The sequence below is a fragment of the Callithrix jacchus genome, chromosome 17 (assembly GCF_049354715.1).
Source record: "Callithrix jacchus isolate 240 chromosome 17, calJac240_pri, whole genome shotgun sequence".
Lineage (NCBI taxonomy): Eukaryota > Metazoa > Chordata > Mammalia > Primates > Cebidae > Callithrix > Callithrix jacchus.
This window is the reverse complement of record NC_133518.1, coordinates 34,794,493-34,818,793: the sequence shown is the minus strand read 5'-3', so window position 1 is coordinate 34,818,793 and position 24,301 is coordinate 34,794,493. Positions and strand designations below refer to the sequence as shown.

Here is a 24,301-nt window from a genome sequence, read left to right as displayed (position 1 = left end):
GTCCCAGTTGTTTAAAAACACTGAAATGGGTAGGGATGCAACATTTGTTTACTCAGAAAGGTGAATTTTAGCTTAATCTTAACCATTTAATGATGATAGCTAGTATGTTATTCTCCCATAGAATTGTCCGTTTCTTACATATGAGTCACACTCGAACACTTAAGGCAGAGAGATTTGTCAGTGTGAGTTTTGAGGCTGAGACAAAATTACTTACAAGTTTTCCTTTCTGGAAAACCAGAAGGCCCTCTAGTGAAAAAAAAAAAAAAAGAAAAATCCATGTAAGGAATCTCCTTCATCTGGAAAGGCTGGAGACCTAATGGTGAAATGTCAAGTCCGGCTTTGAAGATCATAGTTGGTTCAGCCTTTTGATTAAAGGAGGTAATGAGGTCATGAGTCTTCCCAGAGACTTCGCTAAGATATTATTTTTTTTGTTGTTAAGCAAAAAATGTACTGGAAAGATGTTATCTTCCATCAGTCTTTTTACTATAGAAAAGGGAGGTTGAGATCGATCTTTTAACTGTAGTGAAAGCTATGATTTTTGAAATTAAGACTTAAGTTTATAGTGTAAATGTCAATAATTGGTTCCCTGTATTTAGGGAAGTTTTTTTAATGTCTTAAATAAGAATTGGTGCATTGCTACACCAGTACCGCAACAGCTCATATTTGGTTATGGTTTAATGAGGATTTTTAGTGGTTTTGAGAAAATGTCACATGTAAATTGATGTACATATTTCAAATTTTTTAAAGCTGACTTGTTGCAGTGTTTTAAAATTTTATTTAAAAAGTATAGAAAAAGTTTCAGGAATTTTACAATTAGACATTTCTTTGCTGTGGTTTTTGTTTAGCAAGAGGCTAATTTCAGGTGTTTTTAAAAGATCAAAACTAATATGGATTTCCAGAATAATTAGTATGTAGACAAATACAATGATATATATGTTAAAGCTTTTTCTTCCTATGGTTTCTTCTGAGTTCCTTCACGTTTTTTTCTTAACTTCTCATTTCTAATTAGCCTTGTGTTTTTGATATATGCTTGTGTTGGTTTGAAAAATGCTCACTGAAATTTATACATCTTCTCTCCTTTTTGTAATTTAAAGTTCATCTTTTTTTGTAGGTGACTTGCTTATGGGGAGTCTTTCTTCACTTGAGAACTCTTAGAGAATACCACGTGTCCATAAGTGAGCTCAGCTAGCTAGTCATTGAGAAATTTTGTATGGATGGGACTACCAAGTAAACTGATTCCACAAGCCACTCAGAAAAATCCCTCTACTTTTATAGTTGCTCCCATTGTCACACACAGGGACACACCTTTGATTGAGTTTATTTTTTTCACCTTTGGTAATATTCAACAGGCATCTTCCCTTTCTAGCTGCCAGAAGCCAATTTTTTCCTGATAATTTGGTAAATAACCTTTTGCTTACCTCTGATACTGTATGCTACCCCATATCTCTTCAAGAAATGATGACTGGTTTTCTGACCTAACCTGCTTTCTGTACACACACACACACCCCCCACAACCTAAGAATGCAGATTACATTTTCCCACCTCTTCACACTTCTCTGAGTTTACAGCATACATACTTAGATTCCTTAGAACTTTAATACGATGATGAGGCACGAAGCAGAGAGTTCTTTGATAGATGGAAACTCTGAAATGTATTCTTTAGGGTATGACATCAAAAATGCATTTATTTTTCCTCTTACTGTATTAAGAGTTGGTAATCTGAACAATCTCATTGCCAAATTTGTGAAATTTGAACTACAGATACTACTGTATCAGTGTTCTTATTAATTGCAACAGTTAATTCACTGGTGGGTTTTGATGTAATGTGCAGGCCTATTTTAAACATGACACTTCCCTCCCACACCCTAATCATTTAAAATCTACATTGCTTACCAAATGTTCATTTCTAATTTTTGTTATAGTCTCACTGGTTTTTAACTTGACATGCTAGTTTCCAAGATGTAATCTTACACATTTGACTGTTTTGTCACTGGTTCAACATACCTGGTGAAGGAATAAATCCATTAAGTAGAAATAGTTTTTTGTTTTGTTTTTATTTTTGTTTTTGTTTTTTAATAGAAAGCATTGGTTAAAAAAAAAAAAGCAAGGCACTTAAAAATTTCGTGTTTGAAATTAAATAACACTTTTCTAGGCATATATTTAAATTACTGGGATGAGTACTTTTGAGGAGACAGTACTATTGTAACTGAAAATTTTAATTTTTATGTGATTTTGGGTTGCCACCTTAAATCTGCATACAGTGTTATATGTAGTCATTCAAATGTAATATAAAACCAACTAGAGTGAGAGGTCTTGAGTAATTATGATTTAAACTTTGTAAGTAGTTTGACAAATTTCGGCTCCTAAGGAAACATTTGTAAATAAGATGTATGCTTATTTAAAAAAAATTTTTCAGACTTTAGTATACAGTCTATTTCTTTGAGAAAAGGAAGGAAAATGGGAAATTAAAAAGATTGAGGTAGTTTAGGTTGATACATTGAAAACTCTTATCTTGTGATTTTGGTTCCAGTACCTAGTACAAGGTTCTGTATTGGCTCAATTTTGAAATCATTTATAATTAAAGAACCAGGCCTTATAGTAATACATGTTAATACTATCACATCTTTAAAAGGCGATGCTTGTATATGCAAAAAGTTCTCAACTACCATTACCTATTGACTACATTATTAATTACCGTAAAGTTTATCTTTCTGGCCGTTTTCATTAGAAAGGTTTATGGTCAGTTGTTGAGACTCTTGAAATTGATTTTGTGTAAACTGGTGGATGTGATGGTTGAAAATATAGTTCTTAAAGTCTAGCTACTTTTATAGTGAACTTTACAAAACTTGTTTAACACACTTAACAGTCTCCTGTAAATGAGAGGAGGTGCAAAATATTACTGGCCCTTTTGGAAAAGGAACACAGTACAAACCACTTTCCGTAGATAGTCAACCAATGTGAACTCTGTAGGCCGCATTCCAGGAACTCTTATGAATGGCTGCAATTGTGAGCTGTCATCTGTGTCCAAAAGACTGTGGAAAACCTGAATCTAAGGATCCTTTGGTGCAGATATTTCTATGTCTTGTTAATGGTTTTATTTGTGTGGTTTGCTAATGACCACTGATAAAGTATTATCCATTGTGAATGTTAAGTGGTGTGTCCTGGTATGTGCTATAAATACACATTTTGTTTGTACATTTGTATATATTTTAAACAAAATTCTGCTTTTTTTTCTTTTTTTACTCTAAGTGTATACCAGGAGGCAGAACTGTCTTGATCTTAGACCTCTATCATATGAAAGTCTCACTGTATTGAAGTCTCTAAAGATGGGAATTCCATACTTGAATCTCTGTTTCTTGGGAACTTACATTTGTCTGTTGGATTGTGAAGGTAATTTGGCTCTTGTAGGTTTACAGTTGATGTGTAAATCACATACTGGATACTATCTTCTGCCTATCTACACCTTTAAGAGTGGTCTTACTGAGGAGTTAGTAATAAAAATGTAAAATCATACATACATGATACATTGTTTAGTGTAAAAACTGATATTGGGGTATTCATCAGAGGTGCCATACAGATTACTAAAAATACTTCATTCGTAAACATGGCTCGAAATAAAGGAAATGACAGATTTCCAAAAAGCCTTATGATTTTCTGAAGTACCCAAAATTCCCAAATCATGTGCTGTATCTGTAGAAGTGTGGCCTTTTATATTCACAGTGACACATCTTATATAAAATTTTATGTGGACTAAATCATATAGTCCAAACATAGGTAAATTTTTTTATAGAAAACATGATGGCTTATATGTGCTGAATAATACAGATTCCACTAGTTATTTTAGTAACACTTGTTGTTTCTCTTTAGGAGATCACAACCCTTGAACGAAATCACCTTTATGAGAAGTCATTTGATATAGAACTGGTGGTGGGGTTATATATGTTCTCTACTTCTTGAGAATAAATATAATGCCAATTCATTTGTTATTTAAGAATCCTGGGCCAGGGGCGGTAGCTCATGCCTGTAATAGCAGCACTTTGGGAGACCAGAGTCGGAGGACTCCTTGATGCCAGAAGTTTGAGACCAGCCTGGACTACATAGCAAGGCTCTGTCTCTACAAAACATTTAAAAATTAGCCAGGTCTGGTGGCACCCACCTGTAGTCTTAGCTGTTTGGGGATGCTGAAGCAGAAGGATTGCCTGAGCCCAGGAGCTGGAGGCTACAGTGTGCTATGTTTTAATACTGCCCTGAAGCCTGGGGCCACACAGCAAGACCCTGTCTGTTTTTAAAGAAAAAGAATTCTGATAGCACTAATTTGGAAATAGTGAAATATGGTACTGGGTCTAAGAATGGGAGTCTATCTTTCTCTGCACCCAAAAAGATCAGACTCAGTTATGAACGAATAGCAGCCTGCCAATCAAGTACTAATAAATTTGTTTCCTGATAGAGTAATGGTGGTTAGGAAAGTATAAAAGAATTCTGACCTTCCTTTCCTAAAATGGCAGGAGTTGGGGGAAGGGAAGTGTAGAATGATAGCAGATAACCAAGACGGAAGAAAATACAATGGAATGGCATGAAATATAGTCTCAAATAAATAGGAACACTTGTGCATACTGAGGAACAGTGTCCTCATTCTTTCTTTGAAGAATTATTTTAGTCCAGTGTGTATTTCCTTTTCTGAAGATTCTGTTTATTTCTTAATTGCATTACTCTTTAAATACTTACAATATGAGGAAGGAGAAGCTTTACAAAAGCAGGTCTGTCTGGTTAAATGTAGCCTGAATGATATTCCCTAAGTAATTCCTTAATTGGAAGAGCAAATTTTTAGTAAGAAATATCATATTTAAGGGGTATGTGTAGCAAAATTCCTGAATTAGAATAAATTATTTAAGTGTATCGTTTTTTCATCCAAATCAAAATGGGCTTGTGATTTGAGGCTACTATTTTCGATGGTATTGTATTAATTATTGAATCCACAAAGAATACCTGAATCATTGGTATAATGTCTTACCTACAGCAATTCTTGACCATACCAAATTACTCAATATTATATTCTTTTTTTTTTTTTGAGACGGAGTTTCGCTCTGGTTACCCAGGCTGGAGTGCAATGGTGCGATCTCGGCTCACCGCAACCTGCGCCTCCTGGGTTCAGGCAATTCTCCTGCCTCAACCTCCCGAGTAGCTGGGATTACAGGCACACACCACCATGCCCAGCTAATTTTTTGTATTTTTAGTAGAGACGGGGTTTCACCATGTTGACCAGGATGGTCTCGATCTTTTGACCTCGTGAACCATCCGCCTCGGCCTCCCAAAGTGCTGGGATTACAGGCTTGAGCCACCACGTCTGGCCAATATTATATTCTTAATCGGGCATTGCTTAGGGCAAAAACGGGGTCTCCATTATAAAAATGTAGGAACAATAGCCAATTTGCACCATTCTTATACATTATTCTATGACTTTAATAAGTATATTAAAGTCATATAAAAAAGTATATATAAAAAATATATATAAATAAGTATATTAAAGTCATATATAAAGTATGTAAGTCTTATACATTATTCTATGACTATAATAAGTATATTTGATGTATCCTCTTCAAATTTGGCTTGGTAATGTTAAAAGTGTATTGATGGATTGTTTCCTGCATGAAAGTATTGCATAATTTCTACTCTTAAATCAGGTGAATCAAATTTCATCTAGATTGCTTACCTTTCATATTTAAAGCCTCAAATTAGACTTAAATAATCAATACTTAGTTTGATTCTTTTGTACCCAAGCTAATTTTTTTTTTTAAAAAAAGTGCTTCCATCCTTTTAAGTTGTACATTTAATTTTGATGTTAAGTGAAAATTCTGCAGATAACTGAATTAATTTTATTAGTGTTTGCCTGGAACATATACCTACTATTAGAGTAGGCAAGACAAATAAGTAAAGTCTAAATGTTAAATTACTTAAAGCTTCTTTTTCTATAAGCCTTTACTAAAAGAATATTGCTATGTAGAAGATGGAGTTTGTGATTAATGTGTCAATTATTGCAAATAATGATGGCATACTTTTAAATGTTATTTTTAGTTTTAGGCTGTTCGTCTTTATTATTACACAAGTTTATCATTTAATATGGATAAAGGATTCCCAAAGCAAAGTGCAAAACCCATTAATTTCTAAAACAGAGTACTATTTAGTTTTTATCAAGTGGTTTTGTATGTTAAACAAAACAAATCTTTGCTTGGTGTACTGTTTTAGCTAGTCTTTGAAGACAAAACAAAGGACGGAGGATCTGTTTTGATCGAATAAAACCAATAGTGTATTTAATTATGTGTTAACATGTATGAGTGACCATTACAGAGACAGTGGAGTCAGACATACCTGGGCTAAAATCTAACTGCTGCATTTCACCTTGAGCTAGTTGGCATAGATCCTTTGTTTCCCCTTATGAAAAATGGGGATTGGGCTGAGGGCGGGAATCACATCTGTAATCCTAGCACTTTGGGAGGCAGAGGTGGGTGGATCACCTGAGGTCAGGAGTTCAAGACCAGCCTGGCCAACATGGTGAACCACCATCTCTATTAAAAATACAAAAAATTAGTGATGTTGGTGATGGATGCCTGTAACCCTAGCTATTCGAGAGCCTGAGGCAGAAGAATCACTTGAACCTGGGAGGTAGAGGTTGCAGGGAGCCAAGGTCGTGTCACTGCACTCCAGCCTGGTTAATAAGAGCGAAACTCCGTCTCGGGGAAAAAAAAAAAAGAAACAAAAAGAAAAATGGGGATTATACCTACCTGGGAGAGTTTTAAAGGATTAAATGATGTATGCAAGCGATTTGACCAATCTTTAACATAATATATATGGCAAATGTATATCACAGAAATGTTAATATTTCAGTGTCCAAATTGCTCTCCCAGATCACCCATTTACATTGCTATGAATCATACCAAGACTCTTCCATTTTAACATGAAAGTATAATTGTATGGTATTTATGTAGTCAGAAAAAAGGAGATGTTGTTTTAGTCCAGAGGAGTCATGATGTTGTAAGAAGTGTAGGGAATTGTGTTCCAGTTCTGGCTCTTCTATCATTTAGCTGGTTTCTTTGGTCAAGTCATTTAACTTCTCTGTTTTTCTTTTTTGAGACTTTGTCAAATTTTAAGATTCCTTCTAGCCTTATGTATATGAGACCATACATTCAGGTGTGCTTCATGAGAGAATTGCAAACTTTCTTCTTGTCACCCCTTCCCTGCCACTTGACTATTGTGTGGCAATAAAGTTTGCAAATACTCATTAAGTAGGTTGATTGCCCAAGAAAACACTTAAAACAATATGTCAGTCAGTTCAGCTTTCATGGTGCTTTGCAAGTAGTGAGCACTGGGATACAAATGTGAGACTGTTCTGCCTTCCTAGATCTCAAGCATTTTCATCTTGAAAATGATGATCAGATGTATACTTTGACATATATTGTAGGTGGTGATGGAGTAAATATAAGGTGCTAATGGGAACAATTTGGAACATCAGATCAGGTTGGGATTGAGAGGGTGGGTAGTAGACTGACTTCTGTTTAAAAGTTATTCTCTTCATAGGTATTTATATAGTTCAAAACTCAAAATACATAAAAGAGTAAAATTGAAAGCCTCTCTGCCACCTCTGTCCTCCAACCACCCAGTTTCTTTCTGTCCTTAGAAGTAACCCGTTATTATTACTTGTACATTCTTTTGAGGCTAACTCTCGAACTAAATCTTAAAATGGTCATTCAGATTAGGTCACTGCATAGCTTTCCATGCAGAGGTAGAAGGCAGTTTGTATAATGATGTGAAAGAGTGAGAATGTATCATTTGGAAAATGGTATTAATTTGACAGGAGCCAGAGTGAAGGACTTAAATGTCATGATAAGAAATTTAGATTTTTATAGTAAGTTGCTATTGAAGGTTTCTGGAAGCTTTTGTTAAAATATATCTTGAAACAATTTCGATATCCTTTTAGTGATTGTCGCTTGTTAAATTATAATGCTATGATAAAGCTGTGTTAAGGGAATACCTTGGGAGCACTGAGCCCCAAAAATCAGAATTCTTATCTAATGAAATGTGCTAAATATTTTGGTACACGTAGCTCCAAGTTTAAGTATTCTGTTTGTCTCAATATTACCTTGATAATGACAGAACACTTGGTACTTGTTGAGATACTCTTAACAAAATTTGATTTATAGTCAGCATAATTTGAAAACTGTTAACATGCTATATTAAACACAAAGCAAGCTTAGTTGTGTCAGGCCCTATGTATATAGACTTTCATTTGATCTCTTCAACAATTTGTAAGAAAGTGGTCTCTTCCCCCTTTCTTATGGATTAAGAAAACTGAGACTCTTAGAGTTGGAGTCATCTAGGTATTTGGTGACAGAGTATAGACTCATATTCAGACTTTTAATCCCAAAGCCAGTGCTTTTGAATATTCCCAAAGTTAGAAGTTTGTTTTATTACTTGGCAGAAAATAGGTTAAGAGGAAGGAAGGGCTACCATAGTATAGCCACTGATTTGTTATTTTATAACCCCTTACCTAAAGGATATTTTTAATCATTTAAATTCCACAGATAATAGTACTGGAGATGGTGCTTGTTGATTTTCTGCTTATTGTATTTCGCTGGTTTCTATTTAGGGATCTCTGAAGTCGAATTTTGGCATAGATAAGAGAAAGAGGTGTTTGTTGAGTGCTGGAAGTACCTTATGCTTTAAGCTTTGACAATTTTTGTAGCTTAGTTTTGATGTATGGAATGTTTGTGTTTTATTCTCCCTGTTGTACTTAGTTACGCTACAAAGACAGTATCTTGCTAAAACAGGTAGACATGCCACATGCATTGAGTCATTTTCTGATGTAGCTCATATTTGAAAATGTGATGGAATATTGACTATATAAAGTAGGGAGAAAAGAATGTATTTTGTTCAGTGATTTTGAAGAATGTTTACAAATAGGAAAACAGCAATTTTGTTTAGGTGGCTGAAGTAAAGTGTAAACTACATCTCAGTCTTCCTAAAATTGCTTCATTGGCTCTATATTTAGAATGGTAATTTATATTAATATCAAATAAACTATTAGAAAGCTGGTTTCAAATTTTACTTCTTGAGTGGAAGAGAATTTGTGACCACAGCTGCATAAAAGTCAGCATTTCCTTCTAATAAATTTTTAATTTCAGTTGTCTCTTCATGCTTTCAGGTTTCATAGACTGTAACATTGAAATGATCCCATTAATAGCCTTTTCTGTGGGCTCTTAATCTCCTCAATTTTATGCCATTCCAAAATTGAAGTCTCTCTGATGATCAAGCCCTTCAATATTTACAACTGGCTCTTTTCCCTTATACTTCCTTGATCAGTGATTTCACAGACTTGACTCCCTTAATCTATACCTGTTAATCAGTGTGTGGAGACTAATTATTGTTTCTGTTTGCTACAAATTCTTCAGTTTATGTATAACATCCCAGTTGAAGTATCCCAGAAACAAAATTTCATAGCTTATAAGACTGTCTAAATTTTTATCCTTAAAATCTAGACTGTTTGAAGTTTTATATAGTACATAGATTGTATAGCTATGTACTATAAAAACTATGTACTGTGGCTTCTTCACTTTGAATGTACGTAGAAAGAGTGATTGTTCATAGTCAGCTTTTGCAAATTAAGTGTATTCTAATATGTTCTAAAAACTTAGGTCCATTTATACAGTATTTTATTTCACAGGTTCTTTCCACATCTCAGTGTTTACTACTGCTATCTACAAATACGTTCTTTTTTTACTTTTACATTTTACTTAAGAGAAATATTTCACTATTTTGTAAAACTGCTGGAATTTTATAACTGAAGTCATATGACTTCATTTGGAACCAATTTACTTGGAATATGAATTTGATTTAAATTAAATATTTACATTTCCAAAGTCAGAGGATCTAAAGTTCTTTTAAAGAGGCCAGATGTATTGGCTCATGCCTGTAATCCCAGCACTTTGGGAGGCCAAGGCGTGCAGATCACCTGAGGTCAGGAGTGTGAGATCCAGCCTGGACCAACATGGTGAAACCCCATCTCTACTAAAAATACAAAAAATTAGCAGGCACCTGTAATCCCAGATACTCAGGAGGCTGAGGTGGGAGAATCATTTGAACCCAGGAGGCAGAGGTTGCAGTGAGCTGAGATCATGCCATTGCACTCCAGCCTGGGCAACAACAGTGAAACTCGTCTTCAAAAAAAATAATAAAAAATAATAATGAAGTTCTTTTAAAGAATATCATCCTTATAAATATATTGCGAGTACTCTTTAATGAATTTTTAATTCTAGACTTGCAGAATAACTTCCAAGTATACTCTCTCTTATTCTCTTGTATATACTACCTTCCTCTTTGAGTCACTCCATTTAAACTAGAGGTCTCCAAACAGACCTTTGAGGATAGTAAACTAGTTCCCATGTGTTCCTGGGCAAGCCTGTTTTTGTTTTTTTTTTTTTTTTAAACAAAAAGAAACAACAAAAAAAACCTAAGTTGAATGTTCAATTAGTTCAGTTGGTTTTCATTTGATTTGGCAGACTGATTTCTAAATACAATGAGAAAAGTGCCCTGACAGATACATCTTAAGAGGATGTAAGCTGTTAAATAAACAGTAGTTAGAAGCCTCTTAAGCTTTTCTTGTTATTAGCAGGTCTAATCAGTGCCTTTGATTGCCTTAGACCTAGTTAGGAGAAAAATGGAGAAAGGGTTAAAAGAATAGCAAGGAGTTGAAGTAGGGCAAACAATGAGAAATATACGTATTAGATTCCTAATTAATCAAATAGTTACTTTGGTGGTTCTCTGGCATCTTGGAAGTCATTTTTTTTATTGTACTGTTAATTCTGCACAGACGTTTAAGACTACCGCATAATTGCCATATTGTATCTGAACCTGATTTTGTACATGAAAATAATAGCTATTGAGCATTCACTGTATGCCAGGAACTTTACATATAGTCTCAATTTTTCAGCCATCCTTCAAGGCTAGGTAGTAATATAACCATTTAATGGATAAAGAGACAGAACTAAAGAGGTCAGAATTTAACACTGCTATGTGTTTAGCGTAATGGTATAAGAGCATAAACTCTGGAACTAGATTGCCACCTACTAACTCAGTGATGTAAGGCAAGTTCTTCTGTCTGGCCCAGTTTTCTCATCTATGAGATGGGAATAATAATGTTGCCTACCTCTTAGGTAGGGCTGTTGTCATAATTTAGTTGATGAGTGTAAAGCACTTAGAATAGTGTGTGATACATAATAAACAAACATATTCTTAACTGCTGCTGTTCTGCTACAGCATGTGTTAAGAATTTTAAAAGTTATGTGGCAAAGTTTTTGTTAGCTCCCAGGTATACAGGCTGGACTGGAGGTAGGGGAGACCAAGAAGTGTGCTGAGGTTCCCCGTGGAACCAGTCCCTAGATACGAGGTGTATCATACTTAATGAGATAGTCCAGAAGAGCCCGTCAGTTAAGATTCTATGGTGATAGCCCTAGAGAATGGTAGAAATGAAAGATAATTATGATAAATAGGCTTTTAACCCTTAAAGTGGCACTGTACCAGTGCTAGGATTAGAAAGCTGCCAAACAATTCTAGAAAGACCAGAAAAAAACACATAAAAATAATGGATTTTGAAGGTAGAAATGTGTGAAGTCCAACCCAGGAAAGAACTCTTCATTGTTAATTATGAAACCCTTGCTACTTTTAACAGAGCCTAAGAAAAGTTTTTACATTGTGAAGATAGTAGTGTAACTTACTTTATATGAATACACTACCTAAGAACAGCCTTGTTAAACTGCTAAACAAGGTAGATATATATAAAGGCATTTGGTACAGAATAGTGTTGATTAGGCTATGAATTAGTCATATTTATATGCACACACACACACACACACACACAAAATTGGATGCTACTTAGTATTTAGTTTGCTCTGCATTACCTGTTTATTTGAAAACTGTGATTCTGAATTATTGTTGAGATCTGCTAGATTTTGTCCAGTTTTTAATTTCTTTCAAAGTGTTGTTTTAAGCAAACTTACATGGTTTTTTAATCTTTTTATTATTAAAACAGTTACAGTGTATTAGAAATCTAAAATATTCCATCTTCTTTTGAAAAGTAGTGATTTTACTGTACATTCTCAACCTCATTTCCATTTGATTCTCGGATCTCACAGGAATCCTTCAACTGCTTTCTACCAAGCGTTCCATTTGAACACGTTTCAGGAATCAAAGAGCCTCTGGGATAGGTATGAATACTTACATAAGGAATGCATACATGCAAAACTGTATGCATGAATTGCTTTGCACTGTACTGGTTTCTCGTCATTAAAACTGATCTTTGTTATTTTAGGGGGGGACTCACATGGTATCTAGCATGGGACAAAGCAGCAAAATAAACCAAAAGGACAATCTATATAGAAAATAAACATACTTTTCTTTTTTCTGCATCCTGTGTACTTTAAGTATTTCTGTATTTTTGAAGGGTTCACATATTGTGTTGAATTTTTGATATGAAATAGTCACTTTCCCCAGTGTATTTTAATGCAAATGCATCTATAAAATAAACTATCTACAGTTACTTTAATTTTTGTGCTATTTTATGTTTTTTCTATAAAAGCCATAGTGATTGAAAGCAAAATGGTATTTCAAATTATGAAATTGGAGGAGGAACAAGACCAAGGTATCAAAGTAATTGTTGTTTAATTTTTGGCAAGAAACTTTAACTTCAAATTTGTTTGCTAGATCTCACTAGGTCTACATTACTGATTCGTAAGCGCCTACAACAGTTTGCTTTCTTACAGAAATGCTATACAGATTTTATTGTTAACTCTTAAAAATACAAAATGAAGTCTTGGAGATCTTTTATGGCAAAAGATACTTTGGTTTATCTTTCTGCTTAACACGTTTTAAGTAGTGTATGCTCTGTTCAATCATTTTGCTGAATATTTGTTAGCACTCCATCATTTTATGTTTAATTAATAGAAGTTGAGCTCAAACAGTGTTTTTTAAATTCACACAAAGCTTGTTAGATTCTTTTAACTCTGCCTGGCAACGCGTTTGTGTCTTCTGACATAGTTTTGGATAACACTCATGATCTCAACTCCGTCTCTTTCATTAGAAAAGAGTATTGCTAAGTGCATGTACATGTCATATTAAGACATGATACACATTGCCTAGAAATGCTAAAACAGTCTTAATTCTTCGGCTTGATTTGCTTGTGTGTGTCACTCTAGGGAAATTTTCTAACAGTATCTTTTTGATGGTATGTTCCAGAAATGTTTTTAAAGAGTTACTTTTAGAACAGGAAGTTTTAAATTTTGTAATACCGTGTTTATAAAACAAATTTTTTAAAAGTTCTCTAGCCATTTAAATTAATACATAAATGTAAATTGTGACATGAAAATAAATATGAAGGTTTAATCATTCAAATAGTTTTCCAAATGAAGCCAAAATGTGAGTACTTTGGGGTATGCTTTATAGTTTCCCTTAGAAAAAGGAAAAATAGCCCTGTATTTAGAAATGTAGTAAGAGTAGTTTTCAAATGTATGATAATTTATTTCACACAGCTAATTTGTGAGCTGTCATGGTGTCGATATGAATGATACATTTTTTATCAGCGTAGAAAGGTTTGAGTTATATTTTTAATAATTTGAATCTAGTATTAAAAGGTTTCTTTTGTTTCATAATAAAACAACTATAGAAGTTGCCAGAACATCATTTGTTGTTACAGCTAAATGCTCCTTATCTGTTTTCTTTTTTTAGATACCAGAAACTTTTAAGGTATCAGAAATGAGGCAAGTTGCTGTATCTATAGTTTCTCATGGGTTGAAAATATTTTCTCTTCTCCTTGGAGCCTGTTGTCCAGAGCCAAAGAAGTTAGTGGATATTTATCTGCAGTGTGTTAATGCCAAAATATAATTAAATGTAATCAAAATATCAGATTAGCCATTCTTCATTGTAAATTGGCATTGCTGGTACTAAGGTGACAAGCCCAACCTAATAGAAACTGACTAGTGGCTTCCTTTAACTTTTCAACTAGCTTATTAAATTTTCCATTGAAAGGAGCAGTCATAGCTAACTTTATTAGTTTTAATAATCTATACTTTTCAGTTGGCAAATATCTACAGAATTATTGACAGGTATATCAGCTAATAAAGTATCGTGAGACCATTTATTCCTTGCAAACGGGTTGAAGATTTGTGTGTGTTAAGCTATAAAAAATATTAAATATAACTTCTGACCTTGTTTGTTTTGGACATCACCAAATTACATTGTTCATTTTTTACTGTTATAAATTTAGGATTTTTTTTACTTTACTACAAATTTGGCAAATAGGTGTTTGCAGGAATATTCTATTAAAGAGAGACATGGGCCAGTGTGGTGGCTCACAACTGTAATCCTGGCACTTTGGGAGGCCGAGACAGGTAGATCACCTGAGATCAGGAGTTTTGAGACCACCCTGCCAACATGGTGAAACCCATCTGTACTAAAACAAAAATTAGCTGGGGATGGTGGCATATCCCTGTAATCCCAGCTGCTCAGGAGGCCAAGGCAGGAGAATTGCTTGAACCTGGGAGGCGGAGGTTGCAGTGAGCCGAGATTGCATCATTGCACTCCAATCTAGGTGACAAGAGTGAAAAACTCTGTCTCAAAAAAGAGAGACATTTGGGAATTTAAGGGACTGTAAATCCCTAATTATCTTCTATATTATCTATTTATTTTGAGGCATAAATTCATCCTGCTATTGCTAGATAACAAATTTTAGGCTCCTATTTATGAAATGTTGGAAATCATTTTCAGTAGGAGCAGCTTTTAAGTGCCTGTTTTCAGTAAACCTGCCCTAAATTGCTGAATATCCCTAGTTTGATTTTCCTTAACTAGAAAGGTGGGAATCTCCTTTTTCCCCCAGGATTCTTTCAGCTTAGCAGAATATCTTTTAATCTAAATATAAGTAACTAATGTACCTTTCTCATATTGACTTAAAGTTTTTTAATGGCCCCTTTGTTTCCTTCCATATTTCAATTAGAATTAGCAAATTAATAGACTTTTCACCAAGTAGTCTGCCTCTGCTTATATTTAGATATTTTCTCCTTCCATTTATATCCAGTGCTTTACTCAGTTATTGCACTAAAATTGAAGCTACCCTCAAGCCTTCCTTTCCTTTTTTCTGTAGGTGCCATCATTGGTTTCTGTCTTCTCTGTTGGCCATTTGCTGAGTCCTCAGGGAATCAATCAGCTGAAATCATCTTCAAATGTAGGGACAGTAGATACTGATAACTCAAACATAATCCAATCCTTTCTTCAGAAGCCCAAACTGTTTTGAGTTGACTCTTTATTAAAATAAATACTATAGCTTCCATAGTTAGCTTTCTGGGAGATTATCTTACTATGGAGGAGTTAATTTTTAGTGAGATCCTAGTCTATGGCATTTCAGAATAGTAACTTTAAAATTTGACTTCCTATTTTCTAAAGAACAGTTTTCCAAAGTTAATACTTGGCATCGCTTTGTTAAATTGGCAGAATTTAACATCACTATCCTGATGATCACTGGGGAGCAGGTTCTCATTGAGAGTCCTTTGTTTACAAACGCTCAGCCTAAGAATTTATAGCAAACAATTTTACTGTCTTCTAAATACCAGGTCACTAAAGTAAAGGAGTACTAAAGGGAAGGAACTTCAGTTAGATTAAAGGAAGAAATCAGATAATTTATAAAGCTGTAACCCCATTGATAAGCACTTTCAGGGCTTTTGTCTTCATTAAGAAATGCATAAATGTAGTTGAAACAAGTGAGACAGCAGTTGCTAGATGCACCATCCCCTTGAGTCTGCTTGTCTATCCTTATGATAGCACCAGTATTTAGAGAGAAGTTAATAAGGAAAGTAGTAGACATAGTTTACTAACTTAAAATGAATGTCTAAGTAAGTTTATCCTAAATTTTTGGCTTAGATAATTGATGATCTCTTAAATTGTTTTCTACGGTGATTATTCACTTACATTTATTACCTCTAATTTTAAAATTATTGGATAAAAAAATGTGTTCTTATTTAAATAGCCTCAAGTATTTCGTGTCGGGAAAGGCTTCCAGTATTTCCTATCATTGTTCCCTGTGAGATGTTATTTTTGAAGCTAGGAATAAATTAGAACCAAGCTGTTTATATCATAAATACCATTGGTACTGTATGAGATAATTTATTTTGCTTGGCTCATCTTAAGAAGCTTGGGTCCATCGTTAACATCACCAGTAGTTGTTATCCCAAATGGTAAAACTCAGGTTGTACGACTTAGCTGATCTAGTTTTTGAATGCTTGGTGATAGGACTTGTAAAATTTTTTATTGAAGTATAATTTGTATTGGAAAAGTATACCATTAGTAAATATATAGCTCAAATTGAACACATCTATGTAGCCAGTACCCAGATCAAGACATAGAATATTATAAGCCCATTTCATGACATCATCATGCCCCCCATCAGTCACTTCCCCTCCTCATCCTAATTTCTAATGTTTTATATATGTAGGACCATATACTATGTATTTTGTGTCTGACCTCTTTCACCCAGTGTTATGTTTGAGATTCTTTGAGATTCATTTGTATGGTTCTGCAGCGTTGTAGATATGGACTATATAATTTTAAAGAATCACTCAAGTGGATTTTTTGTTGGAGATTGGTATTGGTTAAGTGTTCTCTCTTAGTAATTATGCATAAATATCTTGAGGATATGTACCTGAACCATTTTGTGACCAACTCCAATATATTCCTTACTAATTTGTACCTAGTACTTACATAATTTATTATCTGATTATATTTCAACCTATTCCACTAACACATCTAGTAGAGGATAATCCAAGAAGCTAAAAATTAGAGTATAGATTTTTAATGACTATCACTTTTTATTCTTCCTCCCTCCTCCCTCCTTCCTTCCTTCCTTTCTTCTTTCATTTCCTCCTTCCTTCCTTTTTTTCTTCCTGTCCTTCCTTCCTTATTTTACTTTTTAATTCGAAATAATTTTAGATTTAAAGTTGCAAAAATAGTGCTGAGGGTTCTTATATGTCCTTTACCTAGCTTCTCCTAGTGTTAACATGTTATACAACCTTAGTACAATTATCAAAGTTAGAAAGTTAACATTGATAGAATACTATTAACTGCAGATTTTATTTTAATTTTACCAAGTTTTTTATTTTAATAGTTAGAGAGTTAACATTGATAGGGCCGGGCGCAGTGGCTCACGCCTGTAATCCCAGTACTTTGGGAGGCCAAGGCAGGTGGATCATGAGGTCAAGAGATCGAGACCATCCTGGTCACCATGGTGAAACCCCGTCTCTACTAAAAATACAAAAAATTAGTTGGGCACGGTGGCGCATGCCTGTAATCCCAGCTACTCCGGAGGCTGAAGCAGGAGAATTGCCTGAACCCAGGAGGCGGAGGTTGTGGTGAGCCGAGATCGCGCCATTGCACTCCAGTCTGGGTAACAAGAGCGAAACTCCATCTCAAAAAAAAAAAAAGTTAACATTGATAGAATACTATTAACTAAACTACAGTTTTATTATTTTAATTTTACCACTTTTTCAAGTGTTCTTTTTCTGTTCCAGCATCCAGATCAGGATTCCACATTGTGTTTAATCATGTCTTCCATTTTAATCTGTAACATAGCACTGTTCCTTTATTGAACATAGTGAAGTAACAAGTCTGGTCTTAATGGTGTGGAGAGTTAGTTAACTAAGGTTGCCTTCAAATTTCCACCTTTTCTGCAGTGCTTACTACAATTACTATTCTCACAGGACTCTTTTGTATCACATTATATAAATGTTTTCATCCGTAGTTTCATCTGTAGTTCTTAAGTGAGGGAAGGGGAAAGGCCCAGGGTAAGAGGGGTAGGTAAAGATTGGTACTTAGAGGATCAGATGAAAGCTCTATATATATATATATAACTCGTATTTGGATCCCTGATTTAGATGGAAATATAAGGGCATGGTTATGTTCAGATGACATTAAATCAAGAAAGTGATAGCTGTTGTGGATGACAGCATTTATAAATTTAACTGAAACAAATACAGAAATCAAGAAATTGGAAGAACTTATGTGAATTCAGGGACGTTGACTAAGTATAGTAGAAAAAATACTTAGCTATGTGTGTTAATGGCATTTTGTAGTATTGGTAAATGACAGGGGTGCCACAAAAACCATGGTGATTTTAGGTGATGTTTCTAGAACTAGAGTAAGAAATGATGGTGACTAATCTGTTTTAGTCCATTTCTACAGAATACTTGTTCTAAATACAAAACTAACTAGAAAACCGAATTTCTTTATACTCTACTTGGACATCTGGGGTATTTCAACAGGCAGGCCTGAGTGAGCTTACTATGAGTAAATGGATCCTCTGGGAAATGGTCTTGCCATCACTAGACATAATAAAACTATCTAATTGTTAACCAGGGATGTTGATTTTAAGTGAAATTTAGTTTCAGTTACATTTAAAATGCCTACTCTGGGATTTTATTTCCCCCACTTTCCTAAATGGAAAAGAAAAGCGGTAAGTACAAGTTGGAATTGAACACCTTTGCTTCTGTTTTGTCGTTATTGGCTATGATTATCAGTAAACCTTAGAGAGCTGTGTATTTGCTTAAGGAATGGAAGGCTAGCAAACTAGTTCGCTCTTGTAGGAAAGAATTCCACGTCAGAGGCAGTAAATGTTGGTCTGAATAGAGAAACCAACAGAGCTTCCCTCAGAAGAAAATGACAATAAGATAATTTGGAAATAAGAATTGCCATATATAGTGGTGGTAAATGAAGCCCCACAAATAAGTAGGCACCAGTTATCACCATGCTGATGATTTCAGAAGCATCTTAAAAACTAGTGAATTCTTCATTCCCAGGTGCCAAGCAGAGGTAGAGTAACATGGAGAAAAATAACTCACACATTGCAGACTGAAGAAATTAAGGTTAACTTCACTTAGAAATCATGGACTATATATAAATGGGCGTCAGTCTAGGTCATAGTCATAGGACCATAGGGAGAACCAGGCCTCAAAGTTTTTAAAAGCCACAGTGCTTGGTTATGAAATTGATGGTCTCAAAATACAAGTCAAATTCTTGTTGATGTGGAAATGAGAGTAGTATGTAGGAGAGAAATACAGTTGTATGTAGTGTATTGAATGTAGGTCATTGGGACTTTAATGAAAGATGAAAGAAGCCACTTAAAACTGTTAGAAACCCAAGCCTACAGTAATCTGAAAAGCTGCTTGGGAAGTTCAGTAAATTATTAGATGCTTGGTCATATTATAAATAGTCTTTTTAACAATGTATTATTGTGCCAAATTACAGATACTTGCTATTTAAGGGATTTTCCTGTTGCCGTCTTAAGTGGTTTTAGATCACCTTTTCCAATCAAAAGACTCTAAAGCCTTAAAATCTCAATTTTTTAGAGTAGCTCAGAATGAAGCTAAGGGAAGATATCAGGAAAATTTGCAATTATATGACTAAGCAAAAGTTTGTTCTCCTGTAATAGGTAAATACTAGAAGAAAGACGAAGATTTAGTAACTGCTTTCAGTGAGCTTGGTCTTAATATGGAAAACGGTAAATACATGATCACATAATTGAAAGTGATACCTGTCATATGAAATGTAAGCACTTCATGTCTCCCAAGTACAGCTTGAGAGAGGTGGGCTTTTGAGTTGGAAACTGAAAGGTGGGTAGAATTTGGTCATACATAATTAAAGAACTGAGGGAAAGTGAACATCCAGTTAGAGTAAAATACTGTGCATCACTCTGAAAGTACTGGGCTTATATGATAAGGATAAAGTTAAATTTGGTGGGTATATAACATATTTGAAGACAAGAAAGGAGAGTGGTTAGATTAGAGACAGAGATTCTAGAAAGGTATTGAAGCCTAAATTAGGCAATGGAGATGAGATAGGAATTACAGGATTTTACAACTGATTAATCATGATAGGGGAGCCGTCAAACTAGACTCCAAAGTGCCAAACTAATTGACTGAGGGAATGCTGGTTCTGTTAGGAAGTATTAGTGAAATAATTTGTTTGGGAAGGAGAAAGTAGTGATGAGGTTTTTCTTCTCAGCTGTTTTTTGGATGAGTTGACGAGCTGGTACAAAGTCAAGGTGAAAATACTTGGGATGCTGCTGAAGCTGTAGACTTGCAGCTTGGTATAGAAATTAAAGCTAGAAGAGATTTAAGAATGTTTTAAGATTAGAACATTTTGAGAATATTATTTTCTAATCAGAAAGAAGAGAAATGTCTGAATCTTTATTTTTAAATAATTTTAAATTTACAGAAAAATTACAAGAGTAGTACAGAGAACTCAATCTTCTTACCAGGATTCCATGTTTGGGCAACATGGCAAAACCTTGTCTCTATAAAAAAAATGCAAAAATTAGCCAGGTGTGGTGGCCCATGCCTGTCTGTAATCACAGCTACTTAGGAGGCTGACACACAAGAATTGCTTGAAACCCATGAGGTAGAGGTTGCAGTGAGCTGAGATTGTCCCACTGCACTCCAGGGCCACAGAGTGAAACTCTCTCTCAGTCAAATAAGTATATAAATAAATGTTCTATTTCTTTTATATTGGCTATTACTAATAAACTGAGAGTCAAAAATATGCAGCTTTTTTTTTTGTTGTTGTTGTTGGAGACAGAGTCTTATCCTGTCACCTAGGCTAGAGTGCAGTGGCACGATTTTGGCTCACTTCAACCTCTGCCTTCCGGGTTTAAGTGATTCTCTTGCCTCCCAAATGGGATTATAGGCACCCACCACCATGCCCTGCTGATTTTTGTATTTTTAATAAAGATGGAGTTTCACCATGTTGGACAGGCTGGTCTCAAATGCCTGGCCTCAAGTGATCCACCGTTCCCTGGCCTCCCAAAGTTCTGGGATTACAGGCATGAGCCACCGCGCCCAGCCCAAATATGCAGCTTTTTGTTAACAAAGCATGCAGTTTCTTATACGTATATTTGAGTTTTATGTAACTGGCTTCCACTTACTTTGATTTTCCATCTTTAGAGGGGGCTCTACCTTTAATTTCAGTATCTTTTTCCTTTGCCTTCTTTATAAGCTATTTCTGCTCCTTTTGAAAGGATCAAGGGTATAAAGCATTTGAGAGTAAACATGTTAAAAATACCAATAGCCTATCTTCTTTAGAGCTATTTTTCAAAGTGGTATTAATGAAATTCTTTAAGCCGTGTATTTTGTGTTTATTCTACCAATAGGTGCATTTGATATAATGCATAAATACCAAATACTTTATATATGTGTATATACATATGCATATGCTTATATATGTATGTGTATATATGTGCATATGCTTACATGTATGTATACGTATACTTACGTATATTTAGTCTTTAGCATTGCCGGTTGTGTCTTAAATTACATCTTGGCTCAACCACAGATATATGAAGTTTCTTGTTATTGTGTGTTGTGTGTCTTTTTATATGTGATTTTTGTTTTGTTTTGTTTTTTTCTGTTTGTTTTTTCGTTTTTGATTTTGAGACAGATTCTCGCTTTGTCACCAAGGCTGGAGTGCAGTGGCACATGATCTCGGCTCACTGCAACATCTGCCTCCCAGGTTCAAGCGATTCTCCTGCCTCAACCTCCCGAGTAGCTGGGATTACAGGTGCCCGCCACCATGCTGGCTAATTTTTGTATCTTTTAGTAGAGACGGGGTTTCACCTCATTGGTCAGGCTGTTCTTGAACTCCTAACCTCAGGCAATCCACCTGCCTCGCCTTCCAAAGTGCAGGGATTACAGGCCTGAGCCACTGTGCCTAGCCTGTCTTTTTATATGTTAATTTATTGGAACATACTGTCTTCCTAGCAGTTTTAGTCTATTAGGTGCATTTTGTACTAATTTTTAAAGTAAATTTATCTTTAATATTTTGAAGCTTATTTTTTCAATATGTAACCTATGGAATAACTCTGTGTAATTTATTGGAGGGCATATAGGGTTGCCTATTTCCTCCCTTTCTCCATTTAAAAATAAGTTATTTCTGACCAGGCATTGGTTTATCATGGCTAGGATTTCTCCAAACAATGCAGTGAACTTTTTGAACAGCAGGGTGAAAATATGGCTATATTAGTAGATAGCCTTGTAGAATCTTCAGAATTTTTTTAAGGAAATGTGGTTAAACCTGAAAACAAAATGTTCTATTAAACTACTAAGCTAAGCACATTCATTAGAAAAGCACGTTCCTTTAGGACCTCTTGTAGACCTGTTTGACTTAGCATATCAATTTTCAGGTAATTACTTGGAAATTATAAATCATCCACCTTCCTCCCCTTCACTGTGTTTTTTCTTTTAATGTAGATTCACCTTCTCACAAAAGGAAATGATAAATAACTAGAGGGGAATATTCAGGATTTGGTTTTGATAGCAATCTTGCCAGAGACTCAAGATTATGATTGATAATATTAGCATAGTTTTCTCATTAAATTTTTATTATTAGGAAGAATTCTAATTTTAAATAAATTTGAAAGAATATCTGGTTAATCTGAACACTGTTCATCTGTAACCACTTTAGTTACCCAATTTCATTTCAGATTTTTAATAAGGATGTCCCATATGTTGGAATCTAATGATTTAAACTCTTGAAATATGACCCTGTACTTGGTAACAACTAATTTTGAAAATATATGCTTAGGAAAATTTTAATATATAAGTTTCGTATTTTCTAAAATGTATGCAGCTCTTAAGTCCTGAATTTACCATACATTTGTGTAATGTACACTTTTAAATTTTTTTTCTGTAAGTTTCATAGTAAAATAACTGCTTCATATGACTGGTTTAATTTCAGCTTCCAAAAAGACTTTCCAAGCATTTACCAAAACAAGGCTTTTTTGTTAGCAGGCCCTTTAAATGACCATTTCATCAAAGCCTTGCAGACAAGCAAATTTACCAGCATTGTAGATAAGTATTTCAGGAAGTATTTACTAAATATGACTACATATTTGTCCCATAAAAAGTAAATCTTCAAAAGATTTGTTAAATTATTACAGTATTTTGGTTGTTAGGAGATAAGAGTTTTATTAAAACTTTCTAAAAACATTTGGTAATACATTAATTAAATGATCACAACTTTAAACTACTATTGATCCTCATAAATATGGATTTTTGCCTTCACCAGGTGATTACATTATAAGGCTGTGCTTTGACAGAAGACAAAATAAAGTTGTATGATTTATATTGAAGTCAAATGTGTTGTGAGATTACATTTGGAAAGATTATATTGGAAAAATTGGAATAGTTTTTCAGGCTGTGTGAGAGACTTAAGTGACCATGTCTAATAGAAAAGTTCCATTGAAAGTTAAAAATCTGTAACAGCATGATCCAACCTGTATGTTTGGGTCAAGTATCTTTTGAGATAGCTGCAGAGTTTCCTTTATTTATAATGCTGTCTTTGAGTTTTCTATAGTTTTGTGTATATTGATCATCCTCAATAAGGGCCTTTTTCTTTCCCCCTTCCTCTTTGCCCCTTTATAGTATTTTATTGAGGGATTAATTTAGGCAAAACTGTGCCCACAAATCTATGAGTTTCCTTTTCTGTGGGTTACTGACAACTAAAAATCTAAATGTACATTCTTAATCAGACAAAAAAATGTTATTAATGATATTATTCTTCAGGGATTAAAATAGATGTGCAATTGAAAGCTTTCTGGTAAAGTTTAATAAATTTAGAATGCTATTTTTAATGTAGTGATTTTTGCCACTATTAAATCTTCCTCCAGTTTTCTTCCATGCTCATATACAGATGAGCAATAGGGACCACTGTTATATACGATACATTATTACGTCCGTTATATAAAGCACATAATAAAATTTAATTCTTGCCATTATGTTGTCTATTTTCAAAATTGGAAATAGTAGAGACAGATGAAGATTTAGATATAAAAATGGAATTCTGTCTTATGCACTTAAATGACAGTATAGATGTTACTGATCCAGCCACGCGTGCTATATAAGTCTAGAAACTCAGCTAGGTGTGGTGGCTCAGGCCTGTACTCCCAGCACTTTGGAAGGCTGAGGTGGGCAGATCACAAAGTCAGGAGATCAAGACCATTCTGGCTAACATGGTGAAACCCCATCTTTATTAAAAATACAAAAAAAAAAAAAAATTAGCCGGGCGTATTGGCATGCGCCTCTAATCCCGAGCTATTTGCGAGGCTGAGGCAGGAGAATCACTTGAACCTAGGAGGCGGAGGTTGCAGTGAGCCAAAATCGCTCCACTGCACTCCAGCCTGGGTGACAGAGCGAGACTCCCTCTCAAAAAAAAAAAAAGATAACAA

General features: G+C 34.6%; 1 protein-coding gene across 4 annotated transcripts in view; it reads left to right on the top strand.

Moving 5' to 3' along the window:
• Positions 1–24,301, top strand: part of TSC22D2 (TSC22 domain family member 2) — a 50,379-nt gene that overhangs the window by 3,269 nt on the left and 22,809 nt on the right. For 2 of the 4 annotated variants that reach the window (XR_013528541.1, XM_035278575.3), the window contains exon 2: positions 12,183–12,254. The exons of the other annotated variants lie outside the window; for them this stretch is intronic. Coding sequence is in view for 1 of the 2 variants with exons in the window: in XM_035278575.3 (XP_035134466.2) it covers positions 12,183–12,254 (72 nt within the window). In the remaining variant the exon portion in view is untranslated. The remainder of the gene's footprint in view (positions 1–12,182; positions 12,255–24,301) is intronic. 4 annotated transcript variants of the gene reach the window in all.